Here is an 11709-nt window from a genome sequence, read left to right as displayed (position 1 = left end):
GAGGAAAGAAATCAAAGAACCAAGTAAATGGAGAGACATATAAGGTTCATGGATTGGAAGTCTCCACATGGTAAAAATTGTTTTTTTCTTCCAAATTGGTATACAAATAAATACAATTCCTATCAAAATCCCAGCAAGATATCTTGTAGATTTAGATAAGGTTATTCTAAAATTTATATGGAAAGGGAAAGGAGCTAGAATAGTTAAAATACTATGTAAGAGAAGAATAAAGTGGAAGGAACCAGTCTATCGTCTACCTATTCAAAACTTCTATAGTTGTAATAATCAACACTGTGACGCTACCTGCAAGAGGTAACTGATGTTGTCCCTCAGTGGGGCCTCATACCTGGGACCCAACTTTGTTATAAAATAGTCTAAACTGGAGATAGTTCCCAGGGTTACTGCTGCCCCCTGCTGCTACTGAAAGGCATACACAAAGCAAACGGTGCATCCTGCCTTGCCACTGGCTGCTCACAGATCTGGGTGGTTGAGATTGTTGTTAGTGACAAGGTCATTAGTACCCATGAAACAATAGCAAAAATAGTCATTAGGAATTGAAACTACACAACAGACTGGAGGGAACAATGCATTGATGATGCCTCTCACCCAAAGGGCATTGCTAACAGTATGTAATAGCTGACAAAAATCATGATGGGAAGAAGCAGGGACTGGAGATGAAAAATTTAATTTGCTAGCTTCCATTATTTCTGCCTGGGCTGATTAATAAGTAGAGATACAATATACTTGACTAATAAAAATTAATATTTATGAACCTGTCTACCAATGACAGAGGTAGTAAGACTAACGGAATCAAAATCAAGGGATAATATGGTGCTGAAACAATTGGACTGCCACAGGCAAAAAAAAAAAGAGGCAAATTTCAGTTCATTTCATACAATATATAAAAATTAATTCAAAGAATTGTAGACCTAAATGTAAAACTTAAAATTAAAAAACTTCTAGAAGACAACAAAAGGGAAAGTCTTTGAGATCTTGGATGAGGCAAAGATTTCTTGGAGAGGACACAAAAAGTTTGAAACAAAGAAAACATTTGATAGATGGGACTTCATTGAAACTTTTTATAGAAAAGTTGCTCTTTGAAAGACAGTGTTAAGAAAATGAAAATATTAGCCAGAGATTAGGAAAAAATATTTAGGAAACACATATCTGATAAAGGACTTATATCCTGATTGTGTGTCTGTTTGTGAATGTGTGTGTGCTTTTACAACTCAATAGTGAGAAACCAAACAGCCCAGTTAAAAAATGGCCAAAAAGTTTGAACAGATCCCCAAAGAAAAGATACATATGGCAAATAAGTACACAAAAGATACTTAACACCAGGAAAATGCAAATTAAAACCACTACAGAGCTATTAGAATCCCAAGAAAAACACCAAGGGCGGATTAGGATGCAGAGCAACTGCAAGTCTCTTAGTTTGCTGGTCGATATGAAAGATGACACAGCCTCTTTAGAAAGCCACTTGATACTTCCTTACATGGTTAAACATATAACTATGCTAAGACCCAGCAATTCCATTTCTATGTAGTTACTCAAAAGAAATGAAAATATATATCCATACTAAGACATGTATATGAATATTTATAAGAAAATTACCCAAATATCCATCAACCAGTGAACGAATAAATGGATCATGGTACATCCATACAGTGGAACATAAGAGCTAATAAACTATTGATCTATGCAACAACACTGATGGACCTCAGAAGTTTTAAGCCACATGAATGAAGACAGACATTAAAGTCTACATACTGTATGATTCCATTTAGATGACATTCTGGGAAAGGTAAAACCACATGAAGAGAAATCAGATCAGTGGTACTAGGGGCTGGGAGTGAGGGCAGGGGATTGAAGACAAAGGGGGCACAAAATAGATTGCTCGGGGTAATAGAAATATTCTGTATCTTAATTCTGGTGGTGGTGATTATATGATAGTGTACATTCATCAAAACTCATCAAAGTGTATATCTTAAGTTATTTTTGCCATATGTAAATCATACCTTAAAGAAACCTAACTGTAAATCAGCAGTGGAGAAAAGAAGTGAATATATCTGCTCACCACTTAGGCTCAAATGATAATATTTTTTATAACATAAAAGCCCCCAAAATACGCAAGATGCCAGTTACCATGTACCCTTGCCTGTTTCTGCCCCCTCCTGCCCTCTCCCTCTCCCTTTGCTCATTAGTTGTGGAGCACACAGGCTCCCTTCTTGCCTTGCTAACTCTGGAAGATCATGGCAGCCTCAGGCTCTTTGCACCTGCGGTCTCTCAGATCTTTACACAGTTGACTCCTTCTTGGCACTGATGTCTTAGCTCCAGAGTCACCTTCTGGGAGAGGCTACCTTGATCACAGTCTGTAAAGTAGCTACTCACCAACCCACATAATTATCACATTATTTTGTATCCTTTTCTCCCATAGCCCTTACATTATCTGAAATTCTTGTTTGTTTTCTTGTTGTTGTCTGTGTCTCTCCATTAGAAGGCAAGGCTTTTGTCTGTGTTTTTTACCTTCCAGAACAATGCATAGCACAGTAGACACACAATAAATGTGTTGAACGGATGTTGCTTATTAAGCTATAGGAGTCATTTCCAAGGAATAAATTTTCCCTTCAACTCTGGAAATATAGCCATTTAAATAAATGTCTATGATATGCTATATTTTCACTAGCCCATCTAACAATGAGTTTCATACTATTATTCATTTGTAGTTGATTGTAAAGAACACTAGACTGAGAGTCAAGAGTTCTAGATTCTAGCCTTGATCCTGCCACTAACTCTAAGACACCTTTGTGGCCAGTAATTCCATATCTAGAAATTTATCTCAAGGACAAAAACTGGGCATGTGCACAAACATGTATGCACCAAGATACTAGTAATAGCAAAAAATTGGGTGGAAAATAATTTCACACAAAGGTGCATTGGTTAAATAGACTGTGGTTTATCAATATCACACTGAATTCATTTGAATGATAATTATATTCATTGTTATACTTAATAAATGTTCACTGACTACTTTGCTACTTTGCCAATTTGGGGCACTGTTCTAGGGGCTGAGAATGCAGCAGTGACTAAAAGTCACTATGTTCATGAACCTTGTGTTTTGTTGGGGAAGAAAGAAAATAAAAATAAATAAATGCATGATTTAATATGGTATCACATAAGTTCCATGAAGGAAGGAATATTAAACATAGTAAGTAACTCACAATAAGGGGATTGGGACTGTTCCCCAGAAGGAATGACTGCGCATGTGCTATTCTATATTGAGTCACCAGGGAAGACCTCTGTGAGGTCACACTTGACCAAAGAAGCTGAATGAAATGAGGAAGTAAGGCATGTGAGTATCTGTGAAAAGAGGGCTCCAGGCAGATGAAATAACCCTGAGGCAGGAGTATGCTTGGCAATTTTGAAAGAAAGAAATAAAGCCTGTAGCTGGAGAAGAGTGATCCTGGCCAAAATAGTAGGAAATATTAATGAAGAAGTAGCCAGGACTAAATTTTGCAGGGCCTTATATAGGCCACAGTGAGGACATTAGATTTCATTGTAAACATGATAGGAAACCTTGGAGAACTTTAAATAGAGGAGTGCTCAGGTCTGTCTTAAATTTTAAGGCAGTTTGTTAAACAGACTGAATTAGATGAAAAATGGAAATGAGGAAATCATTTAGAAGATTGTTTCAGAAGTTCAGGAGAGATAATGGTGGCATGGACTAGGACCACAGTAGTGAGAATGGTAAAAATTAAGTTATATTTGGGACTTTTACTTATTTCTAAATAAAACTAATACAAAACGTCAGTATGATAGTTGCAATGAAGTATGGGAGAAAGAGGAATAAAAGACAAATTTTTAGATTTGAGCCTTTGAAATTGAGTGAAGTGCATTTGAATAAAGATGTATAATATTGTTGGATAAGGGGGTCTGAATGTGAAGGAGAAGGTGTGCCAGGACCTGGATATCACATGGGTATTGCCTCCTAGAAGATATCCCACTGAAAAGTGAGATCTGAGTCCTGGGGTGATGCAAATGATCAAATGTGCCAGATTTTACTCAAGAGTGGAGTAAAATGAGGACTACGAGAGACCATTGGTGGTCAGGGTGTAGGTTATAATTGGTCTCAATTGCAGGGAGAAAAGCCTGATTGGGGTAGGTTCAAAAGTGAATGGATTTGTTCAACAAATAAATTGATGTGGAGGAAAACTGAGATGGTGGAAGGAACCCACAGGTTAAAAATATAAAAAGACACATCAACCTGGCACAAAGGGGTGGACTTTATTGGATCCTGATACAATTGGATCCAAATACTGATATTAAATCTTTATTCATTTATTTTTGAATGAGACAATGGTTCTGCGGTTATGTTAAAAAAATGAGTGCTTAACTTCTAGAGATGCATGCTAATATGAAGTAATATTTATGGGTTGATAGTTGTTGAAGTTGGGTTATAAGTACACTGTTTCTCTACTTTTGTGTATGTTTGGAACTCTCCATAACAGGCATTTAGAAAATGAAATCAAAGGACCTTAAAGAGCTAAAATTGAGAACTTCTATCAGAATAACCACCTTTATTTTTTATGTGCAATATGCTCTTGTAAAATTCTCCTAAATTTATAAATTTAACACCTTTTATGAAAATAACCTTCAAAGGAAACCTCTTTTTTCTTAACTTGTTAATTTCTTGCCTAGAAATACAGTGGACATCTCTGAATTCCTAAGTAAGATAAAAAGTGAATGGATGTGAAGAAATGGAAATTGATAATATATTATTGAGTCTTAACATGTGCACAAATATTTCCAGATTAAAAAATGTATATAACTAGCATATAAAGTCCATCTCATTCTTTTAAATGTTATTTTTGACAGTGGGGTTAGAGTTGATTATAATTTTAAAAAATTATCTGTACTTTCTTTTATGTAAGGCATATGGCTAACTTTGTTTAATTTTAACGTTAAAAAGAAACGAAAAGGAACGGAACTACCAGCCGCCACTTTCATCGACAGAGAATACAAACAGACCTACTCCAATCGCCGCGGGTCACTCCGCAGCCCAATAGCAGCAGGGGTGCGGGGGGCGGGGGGGCGGGTGAAGAGAAATAGGCGCAGACGTAACAGCGAGCAATCGGTTAAAGGACAGCTCTTTCAGCCAATCAAGGGACAGCGGTGGTGGCTTTCGCTCTTGGAGGAGGAGGCCGGAAGTCGGTTCCGGCTGCGGAGGCGACGCAGAGCTGAGGCGAGTGGGTGGTGACGGCCTGCGGCTCGGTTCCGCGCATATTTCCCTTTCCGGACCCCGCGGCTTCGTCAGGGCGGGTAGGGATCCCGGGAGGCCTAGCGCAGGCCGCGGTCGCCTGCCTTCCCCTTGCGTGTCCCCCGCCGCCCGCGGAGCTCCGGGTGGACAGCCCGGCGGGAGGTGCCCTCAGCGCGTTGGGCTTGGGGCTCCCTCCGTGTGGGGTCGCCAAGCCGGACTGCAGGTTTGGGAGTCCGGGGTTCCAGCCCCGCGCCGCTCGTTTGCTAGGCTGTTGGCCTGGGGGAGTCATCGGGCCTCTCTGGCCTTTTTAAAATGAGAATAACCACCTGCCTTTCCTCCTCAGGGAGCAGTCCTGACATCAGCTGGATTAATGGGAAACGGGGAAGGGAGGTGGATCCCAAGCCTAATCGTCAGATTCATGTGGAGAGGTTTTAAAAGCTGCATTCCAGCGGCCGCATTCGCGGAAGGCAGAATAAATCAAATGTCTGGGGGTGAGACCTTCGAAGACCTTTTGTTTTTGGTTAAGCCCCCAGAATGGAATAAATATCAGAAGGTTGTCCTTGAGTCTGATAGCCGGATATGATACCTGGCGCTGGTTTTATTAAAGGCCTCCATCGTCTTTGGAAAGTTCAGTCTAGAGAAGTGATAAGAGAAGTAAGCGGATTCTGTAATATGTCACGTTCCTGTTGTACAGTTATAAGCTTCAGAGTTTTACTGATTGAAGAGAGCTTGTATTGTGCAGCTAGAAGGACCAAGCGTAAGAATTCCTGCTGTGCCAGTAGTAGTAGTCTTTTGATCTGTTGCAAACACTTCCCCTTAATGAAGCTTGGGATCCTCATCTCTAAAATGAAATTAATAATAGTACTTTACTCAAGATTTATGAAGACTAAGAGGCTACAAGCAATGGTACCTGTTACATATTTGGCCTTTAGAAAATTGCGGCTTAAATAGAGCAATCCACATGGTGCTGGGAAGCACAAAACAGGACTTCCAACCTAAAAAAGCTTGAGTGAGGTGAATCCTGGGCTGTCTAAAATTTATTCTTAGGTACCACATCAGTGCTAATTCTCTGATTTTGGTAATTGTATGTTTACAAGAGAAATGCTTGTAGTATTTGAGGGTACAGGAATGAGAGACCTGTAAGGAAATTGAGGGAAAATGTTAACATTTGGAGAATCTGGATGAAGAATATGGAATGTTCTTTATACTCTTTGTACAACTTTTTTGTAACTGTCTTTTAAAAGTTTTAAGTTGATTACAGCTATTTGCAACTATTATTAGTGTGTTGTAAATGAGTAAAACTGCAATGTTTAAAACTACCCCCCTCACCCCATGCACTTTAATCCCTTTTTCCTTAATGGCTGTATTGTATTGCTTAGACAGTTTTATCCAGCTGTCATATTGATGAAGTGATGGGTTATTTCCACCTTTTTTTTTCCTACTCTTTTCAAACAGTGCTGCATTAAACATTCATAATCTTATATATATTTTTGTGTACTTGTACCGATATTTTCTTAGGGTAAATTTCTAGAAATAGAGTTGTTGGTTCAAAGAATATCAGCATTTTAAATTATAGTATTCCAAATGAAATTCCAATGTATATTTGTATCCTTTTCTGTCAGTCGTATAGGAGAATTCCCTATATTCTCTCGGGTGGTACTAGTTTACCACCGAATGTTATGTGATGGTCGTGATGGAGGCTTATATAAGAGCTGAGGTGAGGGATGCGCCCCATCTCAGAAGGTTTTGCTACAAAGCCAGAATAGCTAAGATTTCTGCTTCTAAGATTGAGGTGACCATTAAAGAAACTCAGAGGAAGGAGAGTGTGATCTCTGCTGGAATCCAGACCTGCTGAAAAGGTGTTCTAATGTTTGTTGAATTATGGAATATTTGAAATCTTGATAGTCTGTTAAATAAAAAGCATCCTTTTAAAAATTTGCTTTTAAGAGTATCAGTCTCAATATTCTCCCACCTTTATACAGCATTTGCATTTTCCTTGTTACCTTTTGTTGCCTATTTTTCTATTTTTTTAAAAAAATACAGGTTTTTAGAAAACCTCACTCAGTGGACCTTTATCAAGGGTCTAACACCTTCTAGGTATTGTTTGAGGTGCTGGACGTGGAGTTGTGAACAAGACAGGAAATTCCTGAAGTCATAGTTCTTTTCTTCTGGAGGGGATGCAGTTCAGAAAAAACAAAAAAAAAAATCAAAACAAAATTTCTAGTATCTCCCTTTTTTAACTTGCAAACATTTTTCTCCCAGAAGAATGGGATTGTCTTATAATTTTGCTTTTATTTTCCTATATGGAGTTTTTGGATGTGTTTTGGTAGTCAGACCTGTTGATCTTTTTTTTTTTGTAGTAGCTTTAAAACTTGTAGCTAGTTATTTCTTGTCTGTTTTCCTTGATAAATTGACAACAACACTAGGATGGAGGCTGTTTCTTGCTTATTCTTGAAGATAATGTATTGTTTAAGATCTTTAGTTTCTGAATCTTTCTACTACTTACTCTGACTTTCCTCAAGCAGCCTAACCTTTCTGAGCCGTAGTCATCTCTTCTTTAAAATGGAAAGAGTACCTTTCTCTTCTCTGGTTTCTCACAATCATGAGAAAAGTATTTAGAACATCTGGCACATAATATGTGCTCAGATAATATCTGTCATGAACACCATTCCTGGATACTCATTTTCATAGATAGACAAACTAATTATTTGAAGGAGTGAATATACATTAAGGATATTTGTGCCTGCTTCCAAATTCCCATTGATTTGGAGCCCTCTTGAAATGAATGGAGATGCCTGACAAATATTCATCAAGTTCCCTTTGGGGAGCTTTTTGCTGACCAGGGAATCAAATCAGATAGTAGTACAGAGAATAAAAGAGGGAAGGCAGGATCTGCTTCCCTCTTTGGGGGAGCAGATTCTTTGATGAGTACTCAGAGAAGTCATTTCTGTAGAGATGATATTTTAAGCCAGTGCCTGAAGGAGGAAGAGAAGTGTGTGGAAAGATCCACAGGCAGAGGAAGTTGGTATAGTTTAAGAATTGTGTGAGAATACTAGATTGAAGACAGTATTGCTAGGATATAATGAGGGAGAAGGCATAGGGTATGAGAACAATTATGCTGGTTGTTATGTAGCAGAACAACAGTGAAAGCAAAAAGAACCCTGGGGACATCATTGTATTCTGGGCAAGAGGGAATGGTAGCATTTTTAGAACTGGTGAATTTCAGATAAAGATGTGGATTCAACAGACTTGAACATAAGCTCACATGTGGGACAGGAGGTAAAAATGGAGGATTAAGCTAACCTTTAAGTTTCTGACCTGAAATAGTAGGTAGGTAATGGGACATTTTGCTGAGGTTGGAAGTATTTAGAAACTATGGGAGGAACAGGATTTATGGTGTGTATGTGTGTGTGTATACAAATCGAAGAATTAACTCTTTTTTCAGAAAATTTATTTTAAGGTTGAATGACTGACTTACTGAGACATCCAAAAGGAGCTCAGAAATAGTCTGGATTGGAGATCAAAAAATAGTCATGAACATATATACTGTGATCTCTCCACTTTGGCACAACATATTGACATTTTGGGCAGGATATTCTTTGTGGTGGGGTGGGCTGTCCTGTGCATTTTAAGTGTTTAGCATCCCCAGCCTCTACCCATTAGATGCCACTAGTATGCCCTCCTACAGTTCTGACAACTAAAAATGTCTCCAGACCTTGCCATATGTCTGTTGGTGGGCACATTGCCCTGGTTTAGAACCGTGGATAGAAATGGTAGTAAAGGCTGTGGATTGACTGAGACTACCCAAGGAAGAATATAGAGCAGAGGTCTACTGGCCAGCGGGCTACGAGGATTATTGTAGATAAGTTCTTTTTGACCTCACAGTACTTGACAGCTTCTGAAATTAATCACCAGTATTTAAAAATTGTGAGGTTTCATGTAAAGTCTGGATTTTTTCCCTCTCCTGAAATCAAAACATCAAGAAACTGAGAAACAGTGAATCTTCCTTCCCAGGTGAATGCTGATGGCTGGAAGCTTTGTGGTCTGGCATGAATGTGCTTCGTTCCTGCTAATTCCAGAGGGCTTCACTCTCTGTGGTGCCTGCCTTTTTACCAAACAACCTTTGGAATTGAGTTGGTGATTTCCTCACTTAAAGGGAGAGAAGAGGCCCAGAACAACCCTTTGAAGCCCACCAAAATTAAAATTTGGACAGAGGAGAGGCAGTAAGGAGACTGAGAGCAAGTGGCCAGTGAGGTAGGAGGAAAACAAATGTAGGCTCACAAAAGCTGAGAGAGGAGAATGTGTGTGTTGAAAAGGGAGAAAATTGTGCTGTGATAGTTTATCACCTTAGAAAAATACCCATTGAATTTGGTCATGTGATTGTTAATTACTTGATGAACTATTTTTGTGGAGTTAGGAGGTAAGCAAGATTGGATAATGACAAAAGTGAATATGCAGAAGGCTAGTAAGGCAGTGAATTGTGTATTAAGTAGAGATGGAAAAATACTTGGATGATTCATAATATATGCTAATTAGGAAAGGATGGCGGCCTTTCTCTGTTGTAAATGTTAGTTTTAGAAACTTAGGATGTCATTTTGTCCTGGGGTCCAAGCAGCCAGGAGCAGAAAAGGAAATTATTCTGTCTGTAGTGAGCCAGTGTGACAGGTTTGTTTTGTAGCTCTGCTCTGAATCTTTGGTCTATTTCTGTAGGTTCTTGATCCTCCACGATGGGTGAGCCACAGCAAGTGAGTGCCCTTCCGCCACCTCCAATGCAGTACATCAAGGAGTATACAGATGAAAATATTCAGGAGGGCCTGGCTCCCAAGCCTCCACCTCCAATAAAAGACAGCTATATGATGTTTGGCAACCAGTTCCAATGTGATGACCTTATCATCCGTCCTTTAGAAAGTCAGGGCATCGAACGGCTTCATCCTATGCAGTTTGATCATAAGAAGGAACTGAGAAAACTCAATATGTCTATCCTTATTAATTTCCTAGACCTCTTAGATATCTTGATAAGAAGCCCTGGGAGTATAAAACGGGAAGAGAAGTTAGAAGATCTTAAGCTGCTTTTTGTACATGTGCATCATCTCATAAATGAATACCGACCCCACCAAGCAAGAGAGACCTTGAGAGTCATGATGGAGGTGCAGAAACGTCAGCGCCTTGAAACAGCTGAGAGATTTCAAAAGCATCTGGAACGAGTCATTGAGATGATTCAAAATTGCTTGGCTGCTTTGCCTGATGATTTGCCCCATTCAGAAGCAGGGATGAGAGTAAAAACTGAGTCAATGGATCCTGATGACAGCAACAATTGTACTGGACAGAATGGACAGCAAAGGGACAATTCAGGTCATAGGAGAGACCAGATTATAGAGAAGGATGCTGCCTTGTGTGTCCTCATTGATGAAATGAATGAAAGACCATGAAGGAAATTTTTCTTTTCTTTTTTCCTTTCAGCAGAAAGAATCATATTTTAGTTAATTTGCTCTTGGAGAGTCATAAAAGAGATAGAACTAGAAGTCATGTAAACAGCTTGATGCTCCATCTTTATCAATTACGAGATGTTACAGGCAGTGATTTTACTGCATGGCAAGTGTCGGCAAATGGGTTTGCTGGCATTAGACAAGACCGTGTGCTGCTGTTGTGTGGGACATACCTGTTTTTGGAGTTGCAGTAGATGTTGAAGCTATCCTCAGTAATCGCAGGCTTTAATCCTTGAAAGTATATTTGTCATTTTCTTTAAGAATGATAGATAAATAAAGGATATCAAGCTGTATAAATGTGAAATTATGAAATCTTCAGATTATTTCACTTAAAACTTTGCTTAATCTCTAAAATGGTAATGTAATGTGATAAGAGAGAGGAACCTCATATTGTATTTTCCGTCTTGATTGCTACAGTAAACACACTGTCTCAGCTCTTCTCCCTATCCTGGATGGGTCTTGTAACTTTTTCCAGTCACTTAGATAATAAGCCTTTTGATTACTTTTAGTTACAAACATTGATTTTAGTAATTAAAATGTGAATGTAGTTAGCTAGACACTTCCTTTAAAGTTAACCTGAGACTTGCTTAAGGCAGGAAGCCTGCAATGGGAAGGGGGGTTTGGTGGCAGACTGTCAGATGTCCAGTGGACATGTTTCCCTGGGATAGGTCACTGAGATATGGCTGCCCTGCCAGGGTCTGTGTTTTCTCATTCCCCTCACATCTGTGTAAGGCCATGTGCCTCAGTTCTTAGAAGTAGAATATGGATGTAAAAATCCAGCCCATGCTCCATAAAGATTTTTGGCGTGATCCTCCATTCTCTTTTCTGCTGGATGGATAGCCACACCTGGGATAACTTTAGAAGCCATTTGAAGATGGTAAAGGCTTGGTTAGTTGGGTCCTGAAATGACCAAGGACTAGGTCCTCCTTTCATTAACCCACCTTTTCAACCCCTGCTGATTTGACT

The 11709-nt window shown here is 39.1% G+C and overlaps 1 protein-coding gene across 12 annotated transcripts; it reads left to right on the top strand.

The window, feature by feature from the left end:
• The first annotated feature begins 3329 nt into the window (after positions 1 to 3329).
• Positions 3330 to 11047, top strand: MED7 (mediator complex subunit 7). Of its 12 annotated transcripts, none has more exons than XM_037025152.2 (4): positions 5230 to 5319; positions 5601 to 5748; positions 9272 to 9511; positions 9968 to 11047. In XM_037025152.2, exon 4 carries the CDS (start codon positions 9985 to 9987, stop codon positions 10684 to 10686), a length of 702 nt encoding a protein of 233 aa, XP_036881047.1. In that variant the 5' UTR covers positions 5230 to 5319; positions 5601 to 5748; positions 9272 to 9511; positions 9968 to 9984; the 3' UTR covers positions 10687 to 11047. The 12 variants fall into 12 exon arrangements, with proteins under 12 accessions (XP_073087495.1, XP_017500182.1, XP_036881047.1 ...); XM_037025151.2 differs by lacking the exon at positions 5230 to 5319 and adding an exon at positions 5326 to 5480; XM_037025153.2 differs by lacking the exon at positions 5601 to 5748.
• The last annotated feature ends 662 nt before the right edge of the window (positions 11048 to 11709 follow it).

This window comes from Manis javanica, chromosome 1 (assembly GCF_040802235.1).
Source record: "Manis javanica isolate MJ-LG chromosome 1, MJ_LKY, whole genome shotgun sequence".
Lineage (NCBI taxonomy): Eukaryota > Metazoa > Chordata > Mammalia > Pholidota > Manidae > Manis > Manis javanica.
This window is presented reverse-complemented; position numbering and strand designations above follow the sequence as displayed.